Source organism: Silurus aristotelis, assembly GCF_946808225.1.
Source record: "Silurus aristotelis genome assembly, chromosome: 14".
Lineage (NCBI taxonomy): Eukaryota > Metazoa > Chordata > Actinopteri > Siluriformes > Siluridae > Silurus > Silurus aristotelis.
In genome coordinates this window covers 17,524,334-17,548,187 of record NC_139587.1, presented here as the reverse complement: position 1 = coordinate 17,548,187, position 23,854 = coordinate 17,524,334, and the positions used below count along the sequence as shown (strand labels likewise).

General features: G+C 37.9%; 1 protein-coding gene across 2 annotated transcripts in view; it reads left to right on the top strand.

The window, feature by feature from the left end:
• The first annotated feature begins 2,929 nt into the window (after positions 1-2,929).
• snx25 (sorting nexin 25) overlaps positions 2,930-23,854 on the top strand; it is a 38,807-nt gene continuing 17,882 nt past the window's right edge. The window contains exons 1-6 of one of the 2 annotated variants that reach the window (XM_083561580.1): positions 2,930-3,948; positions 6,033-6,117; positions 14,365-14,581; positions 15,469-15,641; positions 19,889-20,075; positions 23,504-23,574. In XM_083561580.1, coding sequence (XP_083417706.1) covers positions 3,646-3,948; positions 6,033-6,117; positions 14,365-14,581; positions 15,469-15,641; positions 19,889-20,075; positions 23,504-23,574 — 1,036 coding nt within the window. In that variant the 5' untranslated portion in view covers positions 2,930-3,645. Of the gene's footprint in view, positions 3,949-4,343; positions 4,743-6,032; positions 6,118-14,364; positions 14,582-15,468; positions 15,642-19,888; positions 20,076-23,503; positions 23,575-23,854 lie in introns of those variants that run through there. The other variant, XM_083561581.1, reaches the window with a different exon arrangement.

The following is a 23,854-nucleotide window of genomic DNA, read 5'->3' as shown; positions in this document are numbered from 1 at the left end:
TTTTTAACAAGATTGTTTAACAAGATGGTTTAACAAGATTTTGAAAGGTGGGTGTTTTGAAAGAGAATGAGAAAACCCACTGGGTACGACCACACACACCTGTCACACACACTCTTCACTCTCCTGCCAATTCGGGCCTCACAGCCAGACTGTGTAACAGTTTCCTTTCTCAAGCAATTAGTAATCCTGAACTGTACATAACACACACACACACACACACACACACACACACACACACACACACACACACACACACACACACACACACTTACTCAACTGTGTGTAACTGTAACTGTACAAAATGAATTTAACACACACGACTCATCTCAATCCACTCCACCACCCATATTATATTTATTTTTAATCATTTTATACACATTACATATGTATATATTATACACATTATACATATACATAATCACATTACTGTATAATCTGAGTATACAATAGGTTTGCTGGCCGGCTATTTTGTATTCTGTGTATAAAAAAACAAATCTGTCCCACACTGTCTTGTGTTGTCTGTATTTTTTTCTGCACTGTTTGCACACGGTTGCACACGATGTACTTTATGTGGCAAGGACACTTACTTTAGTCCTTGCTCTGTGTTTGTGTTGTGTTATGTAACTTTATGTTGTGTGATATAGTTATTTAATGTAGCACCAGGGTTCTGGAAAACATTTAATTTTACTGTGTACTGCGTCAGCTATATATGGTAGAAATGACAATAAAAGCTATTTGACTTGCCTTGAATCTTGACTAACGGAGAGTGTGTTAGAGAAGTGAAGTAAAGAGTGCAGGCAGGGTGTAGAGGGTGGAGAAGAGTGGCAGTGATTTGTGATAGAAGGTTATCTGCAAGAGTGAAAGGGAAAGTTTATAAGACTGTGGTAAATTTTGCTATGTTGTATGGTTTAGAGACAGTGGCATTGACTAAAAGACAGGAGGTGGAGCTGGAGGTAGCAGAGCTGAAGATCCTAAGATTGAGTAACGACAATGGACAGGATTGGATATGAGTTTATTAGAGGAACCGCGCATGTAGGAAGTTTTGGGGACAAAGTGAGAGAGGCCTGATTGAGATGATTTGGACATGCAGAGGAGGGACATGGGATATATCAATAGGAGAATGCTGAGGATAAAGCTGCCAAGAAGGAGGAAAAGAGGAAGGCTAAGGAGAAGGTTTATGGATGTGGTGAGGGAAGACATGCAGGTAGTTGGTTTGAAAGAGGCAGATGTAGAGGACAAAGTAGCGTAGAGACGGATGATCCACTGTGGCGACCCCTAAATGCGGTCATGAGTGGTTAAGAAAGTGCATATGGACTGCAATAGACTAGCTACAGTTAGTTAGTATACAGTGGTTACAGATACTTTACTTGTAAAGTTACAACTAAAGAAGTGCATTTTTGGGTTGCTGTTCATCAATTAAGCAGCAGATGTCGCAAAAACACTTTTTTTTTTATAAACCAGATTTACACTAAATCCAATACACGTGTGTTTACATTATAAAGTTTTGTCATACTCCACCATTTTTTTTACTCCCTCCTTGTTGGGTTATCTGTCGTAATATAACATTATTTTCCACACATACCAGGCATAAATGACTTAACGGTGTGAAAGTATTAACAAAAAACTACCCTCTGTTGCTCTCTGTTTATCATAATTAAATCTGTGCTCTGTTTCACTGACTAGCTTGCAATTGTTTGATTAATAATCAGATTCATGTGTGACAGTACTACAGGCAAAATATAAATTAAATCTTTTTTACGGATGTAAATAAAAACAGAATGCAATGATTTGCAAATCTCATAAATCCTTATTCTAGGACTGTAAAACAATAAACAGCATCACACATCCAACATTCTCTCTTTCATTTTCTTCATTCATCAGCTGCTCAAAATACTCTCTCCATCTTCTCAACACAACCTCCTCACTAGTCAACACATTTACATATCCATCCTTTATGGCTCTAACTTGCAGCACATCTTTCCCAGCTCAGTCCCTCTGCCTGGCCATCATCATTTTAAGGAAAATATAAGGTCTTTTTGAATTTGATTACTGCAACAGTTAAAACAGGTAAAAAAAATTGGGACAGGTCCATGTTTACAATTGTGTAGCATCATGTCATCTGGGAACTAAGCAGACCTTTTGTTGAGAGGAATGTTGTCCCAAATGTGTCTGATCCCGGATTCTAATAGCTCAACGGTTCTGGGTGTCCTTTGTTGTATTTTTTATTTCATGTTGCACCAACTGTTTTTAAACGGTTAAAGGTCTAGACTGCATGCAGGCCAGTTCAGCACCCAGACTATTTTAATACAACTGCATGCTATTGTAACAGATGCGGTATACAGTTAGCATTGCCTTGCTCAAAAATGCAAGGCCTTCCCTGAAAAAAATTTACAGGCACTAATGCACTCTCATACCATCAGTAATGTGGCTTTTTAAATTAACGCTGATAATAAGCCTGATGGTCCCTCTCCTCTTTAGTCTGCAGGATGTGGTGTGCATGGTTTCCAAAAAAGAAATAAAAATTTCGATTAGTCTGACCATAGAACAGTTTGTCCCAATTTGCCTCAGTACATTAAAAATGTTATAATAACTTGCTGTTTTAGTATGAAAACTAAAGACGGATCTGGAATATTTAGTTGTTTTGAAACAGAGCTTTGAACAAGAAACTTGAAAAAGAAATTCACACAGAGACCAATATGGGTTTCACTTCCATTATTCCCTAGAGGACCTAAATGCCCTCGTGACTCAGGCTTTTATTTATTTCTTTATTTGTTTGTTTGTTTATGCTTGATCTGACACTATTTTATTTCCACAATGTCCAGCCTGAATCCTGCTTGTTCATTTTAGATATTAGAAACGCGACCGATTGACTGACCCATTAGGTGCGGTGCGCAGTTCGGGCTGGTCGTTGATTGGTCGATCGTGGTCACGTGCGTCAGTGTAGACGCGTTTCCTCTCCAGAAAGGCTGACGAAAAGCGCCGTAACCTAAACACACGCTGTTTGGACTGGGATATTACTCTGGACATGGCGCCTTCAGCTGCGGATTTATGGTGGAATTAACATATCCGGAATGCGAGTCTGCGATTTTTTTTGTTTTATAATTTATTTGCGGGGTTGGAAAGTTGGGCACTCGTTCAGAGCTGAGTAAATGAATGTAGCCATTAGCTCAGAAAAACACTGGGGGTCTTAATTATCTAAACAAAGTTGCTAATTTTCTGTTGGTATTGTGTAGTATGTAGTCTTGTTCGGTGTAGATATCCGAGTTAATGCCCTGCTTGGGCTACATCAGATAGCGGTGATTTTATTTTTCCTCGCACTTACACTATACTCGAAGACAATAGAAAATACCTGGCTGTTTTGACTAGCTAGCTCCGTTATATGGGCTCTGCAGGTGTCCTGGTTTGCTGGCTGCCTCGGCTTATATGCAGTTCACATGCCATCGATAACGCTGAGGTAACAAAAGTAAGATGCTAGTCAGCAGAGCTGTAGGTTGGCTTCGGGTTTTCAGCGCGGAGTAGCGGTCCAGCCTGTCCGTAGCTCTGTGCTCCACCAAAACCAGGGTACAAGGTGGGTAAATGAATGAAAGTTGAGGGGCATAAAGTCTGTCCTGTTCGCGCCTGTGAGGCCATGTCATTTCCACCAGCATGCATGTTAATGGCAGCAGTAGTGGCAGTGGCGATGCCCCCATACCCGGTCCCTCATGCCGCCTCCTGCCCGCGATCACTCTGGGCATCGCGGCGGTCGCTGTGCTCTTTCAGTCCGGCTACGGAGGACTCACAGTAACCTCGTTTTTCCTTAAACTCTTCATTTACGTCTCTTTCGCCCTCTTCTGCTTCCTCCTGGGCACTTTGGGCTTGATAGTCAAAAAGAGTCCACCAAAGATCATCCCGTTCTACCCGTCTAAGAGGCAGTCTCCCAAGCTGCTGGATTTATTCAACAGATTAATGGTAAGAAGATACACAACAATCTATCATCCATCCATCTTCACTAAACTGTGTATCCTAGTCAGGGTCATGGTGGACCCTTGGAATGGATGTGAGACAGCACATCATGCACACAGTTTTCCACACACATTCACACTTGAGTGGGTGGGAGGGGGATGTGTTTGAAAGTCCACCTATTAAAGGATTTGTAGGAGGAAATCCAGAGAAGCTTGAGACAATCCATACAAAGTGGATAACATGCACAGAAAATCCACGCAGCTCATGGGTGAAGCAGAAAAGCACGAGATGTAATGCAGTAAAGCTACCCATCCTTATCTGTATAGTCACTGGCTGACCATGTGATTATCTTGCACTGACACATATTGGTCATGTGTTTTTTTTTTGTTTTTTTAGATAAACCTACTGAATAGGTGCACATTTGCTGTGGACAGTTTGAGAGCAGATCTTTGGCCTTGGTGCAGCTGTATAAGGAATATAGTCTTGTTAGGATGCCACTGCTTGGCTAAAAACATTAACCTGAAATATCCAGCTAACTGCAGATCTGTGTTTCGAAATGGATCGTTGATGCCAGTGAGGATGTACAGTCCAATAATGATTGCTCCTGATACACTAATCCACTCAACTGATCCACTCAGTACAGTGCTTGCTGAAATGCCACTATCATGTCACTACCATTATTTGAGTTGAGATTGGTCCAGCATTCAAATGATATTCAGTTACTGTTGAATAATCCATTTCCATATCTGGACGGGGTTCACGAGGACATGCAAATTGTTCATAGAAACAGCTAAGCTGCAGTGAGTAATTGTATACCTCTGAAGTGCACTTGTATGTTGGGTGTGTCTCTAATAAGCTAAACTCTTATCTTAGCCCAATTACCTCATGTGACATCCCAAAGAGTTGATTTTATACCTAATTGTCATCACTTATTTTGAAGGACGTGCATCCTTAATCGTACGATACAATGTTTTTGGCATTTGGTGACTGAATGCGTTTTCCAATCAAATTTAACCTATGCACACTTTTAATAGAGGTACACTGATTAAATATCCAGAAGGCAGTGTCAAGAATTAACAAGCGTCCGTGTTTCATTCATTATTATCTGGCTGGGGGCTTCTAGCTTTGTATTTTAGTGTTTTACCTTTAAATCGACAAATATATATTATAGAGTGCTATTTTTGTATGTGTAAAAAAAAAAAAAAAAAAAAAAAAAAAAAAAAGGGTTTCAAAATGAGCTACAGTCACTATTTATTTATTCTGTTCTGATCTTTCCAGCTAGCAGGCTGTAAGAATTAGTAATGTGACAATATTGACGCAATCCAGTAATTTTCTGTGCAGTATAAAGGAAAGAAAAAGGAAAGGTGCTTTATACTTGTCACATGTACATTTTACAGCAAGGTGAAATTCTTTCTTCGCATATCCCAGCGATGTTAGGAGCTGGGGCAGAGCACAGCACAGGGACAGCCATTATACAGCACCCCCTGCACTTAGGGTTAAGGGCCTTGCTCAAGGGCCCAAGACTGGCGATACCAGGGCTTGAACAACGACCTTTGGATCAGTAATTCAGAGCCTTAATCACTGATCTACTACCTCAATAAGGTACCATGATACCATGGGCATTTCCAAGGGTAATTTTACTTTACTTTCCTTTTTTTTTTTTTTTTTTTTTTTTTTTCTTCTTCCTTTTTTAAAATCTGACTCCATAATGCAGATTTAAAGTCTGTCAAACTGCTATGTGTTTAGATGCAAACAATACACAGTGCCTTCATAAGTTTTTACTCTCATTGGGAAATGTGGGAATGGACACAATTAGGACTGTATGTCATGAAGATACCCAAAATAGCCTATAATATTGAAGTGGTGGTAATATCAGTGTATTTTTGCATTCTAAAAGTTCTATTAAAACTGGAAGAACATGGCCAATCAGCAAAATAAATGTATGCGTTTATGAGTATGTATGGCAACCTTGGATGCACTTGCTTGACTTAAAATGATGCCTGCCTTATTGTTAAATTCAGTTTGTTTTGCAGTGGCTTTATTACTGCACATATCCCTTTCCAAAAGATTCTGTGTTTTGTGTTCCACAGGGACGGTTTTCAGTACCACTTCTAGACTCTGCGCAGACCAGACGAGTAGTGGTGTCGCACAATGTGGACAAAGCGCTGAAAGAGGGTGAGTAGAGAAGTAATAATGACAAGAATGCTAACAACTCCAATAATGTTACTTGTTCCTTTGTAAAAAAAAAAAAAATGTCTGGCACTGAAGTGACACTACCAGGAAAATTCCATCAGCAAATCTCATGTTACACATTTGATTCCAGTAAAGAGATTTGATTACAGTGAACAAATATCCCTGAAGAAGTGGTCATATTGAACTTTTAAGCTTGGAAAATAGGTATGAACAAATTTCATGTCCAACTCTAATCTGGATATGATTGATGAGAGTGAGCTGTTTTAACTTTGCAGAGAGATGAAGAAGAGTAGAATAGAGTTATCTGTCTGACTGAAGGTGATCTCGAAGCTCTACTTTACCATTGCTTATTACAAATTGCGTACCTCACTTCGGTGTAGGGGAACTTTGACTAGTTTACATGCTAGCCTCCAGACCTGAAAGATCACTTCACATTTTTACAATCTGCTTTAATTTTGTTTTAGTGGGGCTACACAATTAATGTTTTAATTGTTTAGAATTTCTGTCCCAAATACCAAAACGTAATCAAATGATTGAGCTTAGTTTAAGGTTGCCAACTGACTGACATTGAAGGCTATTTTTTATTGAGCTTCTGCTGAATTTAAATGGAAGCAGTAGTTCAGCTCACTGGTTATAATGTCAACACCAATCTCCCACTGCTGGGCCCTTGAGTAAGACCCTTAACTGCTTTTGTATAATTGCTATCTGTCAAATACCACAATTGTTAATACCTGAAATTTACTTGCTAAGAAAGTGTGCTCGTAGTTCCACCACCATCAACCGTCCACATGCTTGACAGATGTAATATAGCGAGAATATCAGCCTGTCTTTCTGCTGTAACTGTCCTCAGGCGGCAGTTGAAACTGACTTCATTAAGGTTTCAACCCGAGAGCATGTGCGAGTGAAAGAACTGAAATTCTCAATGGCTTAACAAACCTTGTGATCACCCTGGTGATACACGTGTCCAATAACCTAAAGTTTAGCACGGCCATTTGCACATTCGATTTTTCCAAGTGAACGAATGCTCATTCCCGAGTTTACACCCTACAACTGGTGATTACTGATTGCTCGGGGGCAATTCTAAGCTTTTCACCCATGCAGCGGGGGTAATTTTGCTCTCTTGCTTCTAGAATAATCAGGATTTCAACTCTCCAAATTTCCTGTTCGTCATCGGAATCATCAGAAATTTTCCATTACTGTTTTGTCCTGGAAGCTGTGAAAAAAAAGAAAAGTGAAAAAAAAGAAAAGTCATAAAGATTGTTTTAGCTCATGCAGATGTCATGCAGTCTGCTGTGCTGAAGCAAATGGTATATGAATTGTCATTCGCTAGCACAGACCACTCTTTTCACCTTTGCCCTTTGTCTCAAGACTTCCTCATTCTCATTCCTTTATTTACGCTTTTGCGTGCGTGTGTGCGTGTAACCCTCTAAAATTTTCCGAACATGTCCACGTCTTTGAAGTTCCCCATTTATATTTGTGACATCTCATCATGCTCTGTATTGCTCTAGGGTCAGTTCAGAGCATTATGTGAAATGAGTGATTGAGGAACACAACACTGAGGCTAAAAAAAATTGCTTTAGGTTGTGAAAACAGTCTGTTTATTGCATTTATGAGTCACTTTCTCTAGCTTGCCTAGTTCTGGTCCAGTACTTGGAAATTTCCTTTCCTTTTTTTTAATGTATAAATTTAAACCACGCCAGGCTGTGCCTGTTATGCAATTCGTCTAATATGTAAATGAAAGTCTCTCAGTTTCATTTTTTTTTTTTTTTTAATAGAGAAATTGATTTAGATTTTTGTGGCTTGTTTGTACATCCCAGCTGGTATGTGAGCACCACTAGCAAACAAGACAATTTACTTTCACTGAGCCATTTATTTAGAAGATGAATGATAAACACCAGGTTCATATCTAGTTGCTGTGTTGCCATTCGGTTTGACTGTGTAATATAATAATTGGTCTAAATGCATTTGATAATCAGAACTAATTAATTTGAAGTGTTGAAGTAAGTATTGTTGGAGGTACTATTCGTTAGACTTTGTATCGGTCATTAGAAGTATTTGACACTAGAATTCTTGAGGAAACATGAAGTGCTTGTCATTGCAGTTCTAGTTATTAGATGTGAAAAGGAACAAGTCATTACAAGTTCTCCTCATTGGAGGTTAGAGGTACTGATCATTAGAGGTAATGAGGTAGTGGTCATTAAGTGCTTGTTTTTATAGGTAGGGAGGTAACGGTCAAGTGCTTGTTATTAGAGGTAATGAGGTAGTGGTCATTAGAAGTACTTAAATAATATTAATATAATTAATAATAATAATAATAATAATAATATAATAATAATTAATAATAATTAATAATTAATATTAAAGTGCTTTCTTTTATTGTGTATATATATATATATATAATATTATGTATTAAGTATTGCTCCATTGAAAATAATAGCATCAAAGTACTGATTATTACATGTTTTGGTAATTAAAAGCATCAAAGTACTGGTCATTATTCCTGGCAGTTTCAATATTTGAAGTTGCCATGCTACTAAATTACTATTCTTTTTTTCGTAGTTTACTTATTACAGTGCAGCCTTGTGGTGTCGGGAACAGTAAGCTTTAGGACTATTGCACTGAGCTGGCTTAACCATGCTTCACACATCATTTATTTTGAAAGCTCTTGCAATACTGGACATTCATTCAAGCCATGACCACCACAGAGCCTAGTTGAGCTGAGGAGTTTGGGTTAGCAAGCAATACAAATGACTTTGTGGTAGAACATGTAGACTTAGACTATTATAAAAAAATAAAATAACATTAAAAAAAGAACGCGAATGCAAAGCGTCTCATATAAACATTTTGTGGTTATGGAGGTGGTAGTCTAGTTTTGTAGTAATTTCTTTTAGTTTTATGTGCTGTGATACAAAATTATTTGTGGTTGTAAAAGTTTTTTTTTTCAGGGAAAAGTTTTTATGGATTTTTTTTTTTTAAGTTTCGAAACTGGAGTTTTAACTGCATTAATGCACTCACAAGAAGTCCGTTAAGAAAGTCAACATCGAAGGTACAGAAATGAACCGCTCTTAGTAAAGATTGAGTGGAAGAGGCCAGAGAGTGAAGGCAGGTTAACAAGAATCTCATTAGTAGCATAACAACAGAGAGAGGTGACATACTGGGATTCAAAACTACAGGATAAGAAAAAGAGTGGAAAGTGAGAGACACAACACAGAGGACATTCTTCTTCTGACCTACAGTGCCTTGCAAAAGTATTGACCCCCCTTGGCGTTTTTCCTATTTTGTTGCCTTACAACTTGGAATTAAAATTGATTTTTATTTGGATTTCATGTAATGGACATACACAAAATAGTCCAAATTGATGAAGTGAAATAAAAAAAAAATAACTTGTCTGGTGCAACCAATTACCTTCAGAAGTCATGTAATTACTTAAATAAAGTCCACCTGTGTGCAATCTAAGTGTCACATGATCTCAGTATATATATATATATATATATTACACCTGTTCTGAAAGGCCCCAGAGTCTGCAACACCACTAAGCAAGCGGCACTATGAAGACCAAGCAGCTCGCCAAACAGGTCAGGGACAAAGTTGTGGAGAAGTACAGATCAGGGTTGGGTTATAAAAAAAATATCCAAAACTTTGAACATCCCATGGAGCACCATTTAAAGCCATTATTAAAAAATGGAAAGAATATGGCACACAACAAATCTGGCAAGCGAGGGCCGCCCACCAAAACTCACGGACCAGGCAAGGAGGGCATTAATCAGAGAGGCAACAAAGAGACCAAAGATAACCCTGAAGGAGCTGCAAAGCTCCACAGCGGAGATTGGAGTATCTGTCCATAGGACCACTTTAAGCCGTACACTCCACAGAGCTGGGCATTTATAGAAGAGTGGCCAGAAAAAAGCCATTGCTTAAAGAAAAAATAAGCAAACACGTTTCGTGTTCGCCAAACGGCATGTGGGAGACTCCCCAAACATATGGAAGAAGGTACTCTGGTCAGATGAGACTAAAATTGAGCTTTTTGCCCATCAAGGAAAACGCTATGTCTGGCGCAAACCCAACACCTCTCATCACCCCGAGAACACCATCCCCACAGTGAAGCATGGTGGTGGCAGCATCATGCTGTGGGGAGGTTTTTCATCAGCAGGGACTGGGAAACTGGTCAGAATTGAAGGAATGATGGATGGCGCTAAATACAGGGAAATTCTTGAGGGAAACCTGTTTCAGTCTTTCAGAGATTTGAGACTGGGATGGAGGTTCACCTTCCAGCAGGACAATGACCCTAAGCATACTGCTAAAGCAACACTCGAGTGGTTTAAGGGGAAACATTTAAATGTCTTGGAATGGCCTAGTCAAAGCCCAGACCTCAATCCAATTGAGAATCTGTGGTATGACTTAAAGATTGCTGTTCACCAGCGGAACCCATCCAACTTAAAGGAGCTAGAGCAGTTTTGCCTTGAAGAATGGGCAAAAATCCCAGTGGCTAGATGTGCCAAGCTTATAGATACATACCCCAAGAGACTTGCAGCTGTAATTGCTGCAAAAGGTGGCTCTACAAAGTATTGACTTTGGGGGGGGGTGAATAGTTATGCACGCTCAAGTTTTCTGTTTTTTGTCTTCATTTCTTGTGTTTCACAATAAAAAATATTTGGCATTTTCAAAGTGGTAGGCATGTTGTGTAAATCAAATGATACAAACCCCCCAAAAATCCATTTTAATTCCAGGTTGTAAGACAACAAAATAGGAAAAACGCCAAGGGGGGTCAATACTTTTGCAAGGCACTGTAAATATGCCCATTGCAACATCAGTTAACAATATGACTTTATTTATCTATGTTTCATAAAACCATGCTGCAATGCCTTATCAATTAAATTGGTTTACTATATGCATATTAATAATATAAAATGCAGATGTAAAAAAAAAATTTTTCTGATTAGATTATGATGCTATTTTATTTTGACTGTGAAGTCAGGCCACTGATTAAAAAAAAAAAAGTAGGGTTTTTTTGGCTACATTTTGATAGAACATCAGAAAACTGCAATCTGTCGTCACATGTCTGTTTGCGAGATTGTTCATATTTGGTGATTGTACAGCAGTGTAGCCTTCACAAATGCGAGCATAGAAGGAAAATCCTGTGTGCTTTGAAATTGGATGAACTGAAATGAACCGAGATGAGCAGATTTCTTTAGTGAGCTGATTTTGTCTTTACTTCTATCCATCCATCCATCCATCCATCCATCCATCCATCCATCTATCCATCCAGTCAGTACAGTTTGTGGTTTTACTCCACAAGAACAATACCTTCTTTTAATAATTCAGTACACAATTTTCTTTATGCAGTATTTATTATTTTATGAATTGCCTCCTGCCCTGAAAGGCTTATTCCTGCCAAAGCGCTGATCAGATATATGAGACACATCACATCATGGGCCTTTTCTGTTTAGTTGTATAATGTTAGATTTATGTCTATGATACGGTTATAAAAAATAGCTTAAATTCCTTGTTAACACTATTGTAAAATAAATACTGTTCTACTGAAAAAAGATGTGACGTAATAAAAAGAATTGCTGTAAGTTTAATCAGGTCCTCTAGAATCTTAAAAAAAATAAAAATAAAATAGGCTGGCTTTAATACACAGTGCGGGATGTTTCCCCACTCATTTTTGTGATCATTACGAATATTATTGACCGTGTAGGTGGCTGAGGTAGTGAGGAGGCTAGTTCGTTTGTACTATAATGTGTTTGTCTTTAAATTTGTAAGAAAGGGGAGCGCTTCAGAGAGGTTGTGTTATCAGGGCACAACTAAGATGCAAATTTATTTCCAGTGTGCTGTTTTTCATAATATGTCTATTAAAATTGTTTGCATGTGTTTTGATGCGAGTAATTATGTATATTGTTCTAATGGAAATTGATTGTTATTCCGATGAGACAGCTTAGCTTAAACTAATGAAGCCTTGCTATGGTGTGCTCTGGCAGTATGTGTGGAACCTACCACTGAGATTTCTGAAATGTGTCTATAATTAGACACTCTGCCTTGCATCGATGAAGCCCTTTCAGGTCAGCGTGTCCTTTTGGTACTTTTTGGCCTTTACACATATGATTTTTTTGCAATCTGCTAGATAGATGATGCTGTGGAGTTTTGACAAGGAGAGAGTCATGGTGTAGAGCTAGCCCAGATTAAAGCCACCAAAAAGCTTCTCTGTCTGTCTTTGTCTTAACTAGATGATTGGGAGTAAATATTTACTTTAACAGAGGGTCTGCTCTGCATACATTTGGTATGTCTGGGAATTATTGTGTCTCCGCTGTACGTCTGTGTGTTTATCGCTATATTTATCATGCTATATATGTCTGTCTGCCTGCCTGTCTGTCTGTCTGTCTTTCTCTCCCTCTCTTTCTCTCTCTCTCTCTCGCTCTCTCTCTCTCGCGCTCTCTCTCTGAGTCTTGAGACATGCCTTACAGGCTTAGGTAAACCGAGTGGAAGCAATGCCAGCATGACTCACTCCCAGTTGTAGAGAAGACCGCTTACAATGAAGCTGCTAAAAAAGCAGCAGATGCTCAGTTCTGTGCTGTCATTGTAATTGTCATTTTGTTTTTAATCTTCTATTTGAATAATATTACCACATGAAATTAATTTAATCAATAACGTAATGAGGCTCTTAAGATGGTGATTGGGAGAGAAACCCTGTTGAAAAGCTTATTGGAAATATTAGTTGTTTTTCCATCTATCCATCCATCCCGGTCATGGTTGCAATGAATCCAGAAGCACTGGAAAGAGGCAAGGCAATTTACCCCCAACTAATAATCCTCCTGACATGTTTTCTTGGAAGGTGATGGAAAGCCAAAGGACCAGAAGAAAACCCACACAGGCACTGACCCAATCTTAGGATCAAACTTGATCTTGGAGCCAGCCTTCCGAATAACCAGGCCACGCATTTTTCCTGTTTAGTACAACTTTGCCATTGTGTAAGAAGTGTTGTTTCATGCGCCTATTGCTAAATCTAAGCAGTAAAGAACAGAAGGTGATCACAGAATGCGGTTGGATCAGCTTTTTACAAATGGGCTTTTGTAACTAGAGTTAATGCTTTTAAAGAAGCCCAAAGACATTTAGTGTCTACACAGAGTTGCAATTGTTTTCCCTTGGCTGTGGTACCAACCCAAAGCCATCTGTTGCTTGGAACCAGGTCCTTTTGTCTTCCTCAGATGGTCTCTCTAGAGTTGTTTGTGTCCTTCTTATAGAGCAATTTCTCTGCTTAATACAGCTTTGGACAGAAAACCGTTCTTGTCAGGGCAGCCTGACAACTCAAATGTCATGTCAAAGTGTGTTTGGACAAACACAAGAGAGGCACCAAGGGCATTTTGTCCAATCTGCTTTTTGTGGTGATTTACTGGTGTTCATGAATTACAGCTTGCCTCAGAAGCTCTGTTTCATGCCATCTGGTCCTGAGACACTTTTGGTCGAGTTCGGGGAATGAATTAATATTTTGTGCTTATTAAGGGAGATCTTCTCAAGGGAAATACTATAGAAATTAAACTTGGATATATTTTAGATAACTCAATAACTCAACATAAAACCATTATTGTCAAAATAGCCGTCAAAAAATTTCCTATTCCTCATGCTCATGTTTTTGTTTGCTTGAAAGGACAATACAAATTTATGTATTTATTAAAGCAGTTAAGATTTGGTGCTTTGATTACACTTCGCCATGTTGAACAACTGGATGATCATCGCAAAGAACTCTATGAGGCTTTGAGAATTAGAATTGTTGCTCTGTAGAAAGATGGCCTTGGCTATAAGAAGATCGGTAACACCCTGAAAATTAGTCACACACACAGGTTTTCCAAAACGGGTTCCACTCAGAACAGGACTCGCAAGGGTCAATCAAAGAAGTTGAGTTCTCATGCTGCGCGTCAGGTGCAGAAGCTAGCTTCAAAAACAGACACATGAGTGCTGCCAGCATTGCTTTAGAAGTTGCAGAAGCGGAAGGTTGGTGCTCAGGCCATCCATCATTATGGAGGAGTAAAAAAGGATCTCAGTAACCTGTGCAGCTCTGGTGAATTCCATGCCCAGGAGGTTTAAGGCAGCGCTAGACAGCAATGTGCTCACAAAATATTGACACTTTGGACACAGTTTTGATATGAAATATGAGTGGTGTAATCACTTTAGTGAGATGCTGTGTGGTTTAGGAGCAAGTCATTAAACTGGCGTCCTTTTTTCTCTCCATTTTAGTGTTTGACTACAGCTATAGAGATTACATCCTCTCATGGTATGTGCCTCTGAGTCGAGATGAGGGCCAGCTCTATCAGATGCTGGCTGAAGATTTCTGGGAAATGGTGAAGCAGCTGAGGACACGCCTTTCCGAGGTGGACATGGTTAACATCGTTTGTAACAATATGGTTAAAAACCTCCACGCCCATTTCTGTGACCTAAAAGCCTCGAACACCAGGTATGACGTGCCTCTTTTATTCATTGGCCATCATTAGTGTAACCCATTTTCTAATAATTAGGCATAATCTTACCTAATATTGCTTACTAATTACTTTTTATTAGCTTGTGAGACATCATTTTCATTGGTGAGGTTTTAATTATTTATGACGAGTTGAAATTGCCAATAAATTGACCCAATTCTCAGTTTAATTCTAACAGTTTTAAACCTGCAACATTTCATCTTTTAATATTCTGCGTAGGAAATCTAAATGTACTACTTTAAAATGAAAAAAATTGTAAAGTAAAAAGTGTTGACTCAGAGTGTGGATTTGCACTGCTAATCAAAAGGTTGTGAGTTCAATCTCAGCACCGCCATGATGCCATGGCTGCATTCTTACTTTCAAATATAAATAGCTGGTTAGATGTTTCATGTGTGCAACATCATAACATTTTCGATACAACACGAGCGCATGTGTTTGCTTTTTGTTTCTTTATTTCCTCTCTCCTGATATTATTAGACACTAAAGACTCATGTCCTTAATTAGATCTCTAAGGATTCAACGGTTACGGGTTGTTCTGCGCTCGGACATTCAGGATTGCTACTTCAGCACATCCACGTACATCAGAAGGCTGCAATTAGTAGAACAGCACATCATGCAATGAAACGATCAATCAGCAGAGCTCATTAGCAAAGTAGAATTTTAAAGCAAACGGCGTCTCTGTCAATTGCTCTCGCTCTCCGTTTCACTCTTACTGACTCAATGTCTTCATTTTCTGTTTTGTTTTTTTGTTTTTCACGTAAAACTTTCTGTCTACATTATGGCTTTATTTCATTTCTTCCCTCTATCCCTTTCCTCCTCCCTTCATCACTTCCGCCCTCATTATCTCCTTGTCTTCCCTCTGTAGGCAGGAAGAGTTACCCAGGGCCTTCCCGCTCCATCCGTGTCTGTGCAGTCCTAAGGAGGAGATGCGTTTCCTGCGCTGCTGTTCACGTATACTTGTTCTTTGCTTGCTACCTTCGCGAGACTCGCGCTCCCGCAGTCTCCGGCTCGTCCTCGTTGAGGTTATCGCCACTAAAGGTGACCTATTTTTTTTTTTTTTACTCAAATAACAAATGCAAGTCTCACTATTCTGCTTACTCTTCATGATGCATTAATGTGTAGTTGTTTTTGTTATACATATTAGTGTTCAGGGTTGGGGAATAATGAAATCAATTGATGTGCAAAGAAAAATAAACTGAAATGAAATGAAATAAATATTTAAACTCTTTATAAATATAGCAGTTAAGTTCACCATGTTTGACCTCAATGTCTCGACTTAAATGTTTCTCTCAGATTGGTAGGAAATGAACTTGAACTAGAATCTCAAGTGCCATTGGTTCTTTGTTAGACCAGTTTATAGAAGTTCTCAAGTTGCACTTAATATGGCAGTACTATGCAGCATAAACTACAGTCTGACCTCTTTTGAAGTAACACAGTACCTAATACTAGGTAGTGCCTCCTTTTCCTCTGACAACATCTTTAATTATTTATGGATTCCACATGATGATGATGGAAAGTTCTTTTGTCTTTCTGGTCCAGGTTGACCTATTTTGCATTGTATAATTTATTAAAGTTTCTAAGTAGACTTTTATTTTAAGTATTCTGTTAAACAGGCCAAAAAATATTCACCACATTATGACACCAACTCCACTGGCTTGGATTGTTTGCACAAGGCAGGTGGCCTCCATGAATATGTGTTGTTGCCATTGTATTCTGACCCCATCCATTTGTGTGGCTACTTTTTTTCCAGTCTTCTGTACACATACGGTGAGTCTGTGCTCATTGTGGACTGTTGTTGGCCATCCACCTCAAGGTCTGATATATCTGAAATGCTTTTCTGATCATCACAGTAGTAACAGAGTGGCTAAGTTGCTCTGAGTAGCTTTTCTGTCTGCTTGAACAAGTGTGGGTTTGCTGTTGTTTTTTTCAACAAGACCTTTCATTTAAATAACTGCTACTCAATGAAAGGAGATGGGCAAGTTATAGAAATATCAAACCAGCCTGGCACCATCAGTTCCACAGTCAAAGCCACTGAGTTCACATTTTCTCACTTCATTTTGATTTTTTTAAGCCGTTGGCTCATTTCTGCATGGTTTTATGCTTTATTGTCTCTTAGATAGTTGCATGAACGTGTAGGTGTTCCTAATAAAGTGCTAGATAAGTGTCTTTGTGTACATGAGTACATTTTACCTGTAAAGTAATATCTCAAAGTCTAGCCTTTTCCAGTAAATAGAAAAGATTTGCTTTTGTGCCCTGTACCTCACATCAGCATGCCAAAGCAAACGCCATAGGCAGCATTTTTAGTTTGCTCTGCAGTATAACTGCTCTCCTCATGCAAAAAGTGAGTGGGTCACAAGAGGCAAACCTTTTAAAGCGTTGTTTATACCTACACATCATGAAGTCTGTATTCAGTTTTACAGCTGTTAGCAGTTAACAAATGTGTCATGCTTGTAAAGTGGCACCATTATTTATAAGCTCCAATAATTAGCAGGAAGCTCTTGACTGTTTGATTACTGACTTTTCCATCCACATGGCTCTCAAATCAGTTTGAATTGATCCATTGAGAGTAGGACAATTTTAATCTTGTATTAGAAATGCACCAGGATTAAATTCGTCTTATGCACATAAATATATAGAAACCACATTCTGTATTCAAGCACTGTGTTTTTACCTGACAGTTTGGTGCATGCAGAAGATGACCCACTTTTTTGCAGACAGCGTGGGCAGGCTTTTTTAACTCACACGCTCGATGAAAAGAGCAAGGTGACGGAAATGCACAGAGCCTAATTTGACTTTTTTGCTTTTTCAAATCTCTGTTACTAAGCAACATCTGTCAGTGGCCATATCGAGTGCTACAAATCTGTTCTTTTGGGTTTGTTTGTTGATTGTGCATCATTGTGAGAGTACTAGTGATTTCTGTTTGTTACAGGCTGTTCCCCTTTTTGTACTGCCATCTGTTTGCCTAAAGCAGACTTCCACATCTGTCATCACTGCAAATGGGCTCCTTTAAGACCTGTTAATTTGATTTCTAAACTTTTGCTTTCTACCTGAGTGCAAGCATCTCAACCAATTCCATCTGATCTGTCTGTAATTTTATTTTAGTGAGCTGTAATGGACTCGAGGACTGCTACATGAACTGATCATAAGTCCACCCATGGTTTTATTTTGTTTCTCTGTTACCCCCTGACTTTGGTCTTTTAATTATGGTTCTAATCAAATCATATACTTAATTTGTCTGCAAATTGCTATGAAATCACTATTAAAATCAGTCTCCGAAGGAGAATTAACTATTGTTCCTCTCCCTCTTCCCCTCCCTCAAGAGAATGTGAGCATTTAATAGACATATCACCCTAATATGAGTATAGAATTATTAAGCATTGGCAAGGATCTACTGTGCATTCTGGATAATGGTTAGGAAGCTTATATTAAAATTATAATTAATGAAATGTGTGTAAATATATATTTTTCTATTCCCTTATATGGATGTAGATTTTTGGTTTTATCAATTCTAATATTAATACCATGAGACATTTGTTTAAACTCTGTTTTATTCTTGTTGCTGCAAGCAGGTTTTTTTTTTTTTTTTGCCATCTTTAATAGAGAGCTCTAGGATAGCTGACTCGAGTGCACAGAACAGTAGGTATGGGCATGGAGAAAAGAGTGCAAGGTGTTATTAATTGCAACTTGACTAACGAGCAAAGCGCTGTTGCATGTGACAGTTTCTCTTCATGCTTATGTCACCGCTTAATGCTTCTCATTATCTTTTTGACACAATTCCCATCTGCTTTCACTCGTTTCAGCTGTGCATGCTCAGGGTGCATTCTCTATTCAAGACGATTAATCAAGAATGCCAAATAAAGTCCAGATCACTGGCATTTTGTGTCAGCCCCCAGCCCACATTTGTGTGTAGGTGTATGTATGTGTGTGTGTGTGTATATACATACATACACATGTATGTATGTATGTCTGTGTCTGTCTGTCTGTCTGTCTATCATCTCACAGTAAATAAGCTTTGTGTCAGACCAATACTGTATTCTATTATAGGTATAGATGCATCGCTACTCATTTCTCTTTTTATTATTATTTACTTAGCTCTCTCGTTCCTCTTAATATCACTTCTGCAATTTGTTACTACTAATATTAGAAGTTGTATTCATACTTTAAACCATACCAGTCATATTGTTTCTGCCTCAGTATGAGCAATAAGGCGCACTTGTCGGGGCATGGACAGGCCTTTAGCGTCTCTCTGCTTGTCAGCCTGGAACTAATTTGCAGAATGGAGCTTCAACCATCCGTGTCCTGCTATTAAAGACAAGGCCTCGGATTTTCACTTGAACTTCCGTGTTAATTCTTTTATGGTTCTTTTGGCATCTCAGCATCTTGTAAATTACAGTCCCGGAAGGCAATATTTTACTCAGTTAATTGCGTTTCTAAAGACAAAACTGTTTGAGTCTGTTCACAATATTTATGGGGTAGAGGAGATGCTAGCAATTTTACACTTGATTGTTTAGATTGGTGCATGTTTTTTATATATTTTTTAAACAGATACAATCCTTTACTCTGCGATCCTTGAACGCCAGGGATTGACATAGAAATAGAAAAATGATTCTTTTACAAACTTTAGAAGAAAATGTGTTTTTATTTATTTATCTTGCATGAGCACATTTGTGGTTGTAGCTTTTTCTTGGCAGTTGTTTGCAAATGGTAGCTGAACTGCATTTTTTTTTTTTTAAAGAACTGAATTAGTTGGAAAAAAGTGAAATACGAAGACTGTCCAAGACTGTAATGGTTCGCTGGTTTTGAGTCAGACTGTGCACACAGCCATGACTCATTTGCCTTATTCATTTATTTTCTACATCTAATCTTAGTTTGATATTGGTGGGAATCTGGTCTTCAGTGCAGAATATTAAACATGTATTTAGGACATATGTACCTTTTCCCCCCAAGTAGGTATTTCTTTATTTGTATTTATTTTTATTTACTTCCTAATTTTCCAAAACTGTTTCTCACCTTCTCTCATCATTAGTTAAAACGTATTACTTTATTTTTCTAAATCTGAAAGCTATATATACATTCAGAAATCATTTTCATTGTTTCACTATTCATTTCTTAACATGCACATTTTAATTGCTGCGCTGGAAAACATCTGTAAAACCGGATTTAAATGTCTTGTTGGTTTCATCACTTTCAAATTATGGTGTTTTTGTTGTTCACTTTGGAGTAGTTAAAATGTATCCAGCGAGTTTAAAATTTTTTTTTATTTTTCCCCTCTCGCTCTTTCTCAGTGTTACAGCCATTAGTGGAGGTTCTAAGTGATCCAGATTACATTAACCAAATGCTGTTGGCTCAGCTGGAACATCGGGAACAAGTGAACGAACACCATAAGAAAGCGTACACGTATGCACCGTCCTATGAAGAGTTTATCAAACTCATCAGTAGCAGCTCTGACATCGACTTCCTCAAACAGCTCAGGTGAGACAAAGCATCATCTGCTGTTTTGTTTACTATGAAATCTTACACCCATTCACACAAATCTTTATACTTTAAATCCAAGTTAACTTGCAACAAATTGTGCGTTACTTATTCAGCTAGGAAGCACTGGATATGTAATGCAGGCTGCATTTTGATAAATGTTTTTTCATCTTGTGTCATGCTGAAATATGCTATTTGGGCTGAAGTGCTGGAAATCAACTGTGTTTATTGTTGCAGTGAGTCATAAGTAACATTCAAACACACAGCAGAAAGTTTTCTGAATTATTGATCTGTACAAATGAAAGATGAGCTTTGCGTTTTTCATTGAATTGTAAAGTGCAATCAGTCTGCACAAAACGATAACACTGCATATTTGATGTGTTACAATAGAATATTCCTTTTTTTTTCTTTCAGTTTATTAGATAAATAAAGAATATGCACCATATGAGTCTATTTCAAAGAGGGGGGTCTGTTTCCATGACATTCCACTTGCCTAATTTTCATTTAAAATCCCTGTGATTTTTCCCTCATTTGTTCTGAATGAAATCAACCTTAGGTGTGCTTTCTTTTGCAGGCTGATTAAGTCCTTAAAGTCTTTACCTGAAAGGCGAACGCTATGGTAAAAAGAAAAAAAAGCAGAGCAATTCTAATGTGGTGATTTATTAGGATTTAAAGGCAGAACTGTGATATACTCCCCCAGTTTGCTTTTTGATTCACACTAGTGGCTGCTATGGGAGGTGTTAATGAGCCGGTTACTAGGCAACACAGGTAAACTCGAGTGCTCTATGTGGCAGATAATAAAGTCTAACCATAAGGCTTTCCGGGTTACCATGGTCACTTAATGGCAATATTCACTTATCTGAAGATTAAATATCTAAAAACAATACTAAAATTGTAAATGCTAATTTAGTTGGTTAGGTTGTACAAGCCAAAGTAACACAATAGTAGTGTTTTCAAGCAGATATATTTTGTGTTTTGTGAGAGATTTTTTTCCGATAAAGCATGCTGAAGCTTTTGTTCTTGCATCAACTGATCAAACCAGTCTGATTCCAGCCAGGAAAGCTATTGTGTAGCGCTGCAGTTTAGTTCATAAAGATATGCCCAAATCCATCATTCTTTGAAATGACTATCTGTATCACATCTTTCGCTATTTAATCTTTCATCCAAGGAGTTTCATGTCCAGCTGGCGAAGGTAGGCACAGCAAAGGTCAGCAGTTTAGATACAAACCAGTACTGAATGAGTGACTGGAGAATGTGTTAAATTCCATAAATATTAATAACCAAATTTATCCGTGTATACATTTGGCTTGGTTAACTTTAGGCATGTACAGAATTTAGAGTAATTACCAATGATTAAGTATATTCATTAGGTATGTTAAAAAATTGGCACAAAAACTATTCAAGAGAATAATGTGAAAAATCTTTGACCTAGTTTTCCAATTATTTTCCAATTACTTTCACTTTTAGTGATGATCAGAATTTGATTATCACTGCTTACTCTTGACGTTGGTCAGCGCAGCCACCTTCAAACAGCTTGACCATGCCGTTGCCGTAGAAACTAGTGTTTTGTATAGGATTTTACAGTAACCCCCTCCATAATCCCCCTGAGCGCTTACTGTAAAATCCTGTCCCTCATTGCAGACTACCTCAAACAAGAGATTTGAGAAAGGACTATTTTTAGAAAATGAAATAAACACCAGCAGCCTTCATTTATATATATATATAACAAAAAGCGTCTGATACTAGACTATGTCAAACTAATAAAACTGTCATTTTCAATCCACTCCAACTAGCCACAGTTTGTCACTCAACCACCCCAGCAAAAACTCCTTACAGTAGCTGCATACTTTAAATGGCTGCTTTTACTCCTTTAGACTGTTAACTAGGTGTACATTTTCTGTTGCAGCCATACTATTTTTATAAGATCTATAAATAATGCATAGGGGACTTTATCAGATATGAAAGCAATACGACCCCATATCGGGAAGCTCGCATTCTTCTGTAGATTATAAATCTTTCTCAGAACAGTATGTGCTATGCTGTTTAGCCTTGGTTGAACAATCTCACCCAGGTTCTTATCTCTTCCAGGGGCTCTTATTCACAATATCTTAAAACTGAACATCCTTGCAATACACACAGTACTGCCGCTTCCCTTCATTCTGTAAAATGTAATAATTTATAATAACACCATCCAGTTTCATGCAGAAAAGGATGGGTTTAGATTTAGAGTCTGGTTCCTCTCAAGGATGCTTCCTTTTTTCCTTTTCGTTGTTGCCTACGTCTGTGTTTAGAAGTGAAATTTAGAAACAATGTTTTTGTGACTATCATAGATATTTATTTTCACTGTAAATCTATAAATGATTACATGTTTGTTTCTTACAGTCTGCATCAGTACTGGTGTATCTTTGTCTCCATACATTAAATCTCGACATTACCCTAGATATAGCTCGATGATTATTAAGCCAGTTTTCTTGTTGAGCGTGATGCTTGAATTTAAATACAATAAATATGTTCCTTTGTCTTTTTATTTAGTTCCAAACAGGTTATAGGTACAGAAGATGTTTTATTTTAAATTCCACAATTTGCCTTTCATTGAGCTTATTATATTCAGCGAATTCTCTCTCCCTCCTACTTTCCCCATAAAATATCAAAATCTGGAACTTTGGTAGGACTGCAATATCTCACTTGCAATAAAGAAGAAATTAAATATGGAGTAGCTGACATTATGGGCAGAGTGTGGCAGAATGTTTTGTTATTATTTTTTCTTCCCGAGTGGAAATAAATCCTGAAGAACTTGCATTTATAGCTTATAGCTACAGTCTTCTGAAGATTTTTTTTTTTTATCTTCATCTGGCAAACTTTCATATTTCGAATATATTTTTTTATGTATAGATTGGCACTCAAATTAGGAAGTGAAATTTTATGTGGCAAACACAGCTTGGGAAGTTTAAATAGAATACATAATGAATAGTCTTTTTGATTGCAAAATCCTTTCTACTTTTTCTTTGAATAATTGCCAGTAAATTTTGAGATGATTTAAGACATGCTCATTTCATTCATTGTTAGGAGTTTTGGATTTCTCTTGATTGCTTGGTTAAAGCTGTTTTAATATACTGTAGCAGTGTTCATACAGGTCGCTTTGTTAGGAAGCACTTTACGGATATTGGATAAGATTGTGTTACATAATTTGTTACACCATTGTAAAAAATGTGTTCTGGCGAGATGTAGAACCTTGAAAGGTGTGAGAAATGTACTCCAAGCCAGAGTTGGCCTCTTCCTGTTATATGGCCTGATTTTTTTTTCTTTCTTTTTTTTTTTTTATCTTCCTCCAGCCGCTCTGTAAGAATTTTTGTGTTCTCCCACTTCTGTGTTTCTTCCAACACTATAAACAGTAAAGTACTGACTTGCATTTCTTTAAACTTATCCAGGTATCAGATAGTTGTGGAGATCATTCAGGCCACCACTATCAGCAGCATCCCCCAGCTCAAGAAGCAGAAAGGTATGTCTGACATCCACCTATACACAACAAAACAGTTTTTGTAAGTAACACAAATATTATGCACTTATTAAATAGCAGCTTGTTATTACAAAGACATGTGGGAGTGTTATAACAAACACCCACATTGGCTGAATTATGGAACATAAATACACCAGTCATTTTCCAAAGATATTTGCATAAAGGGTGCTTTCCCCTCACATTAAATGTCAAGTTATTGGATCACTAGACTTAAACAAATATGAGCCTATTTAGTTTATTACACACCTATTTCAGTTTTAAA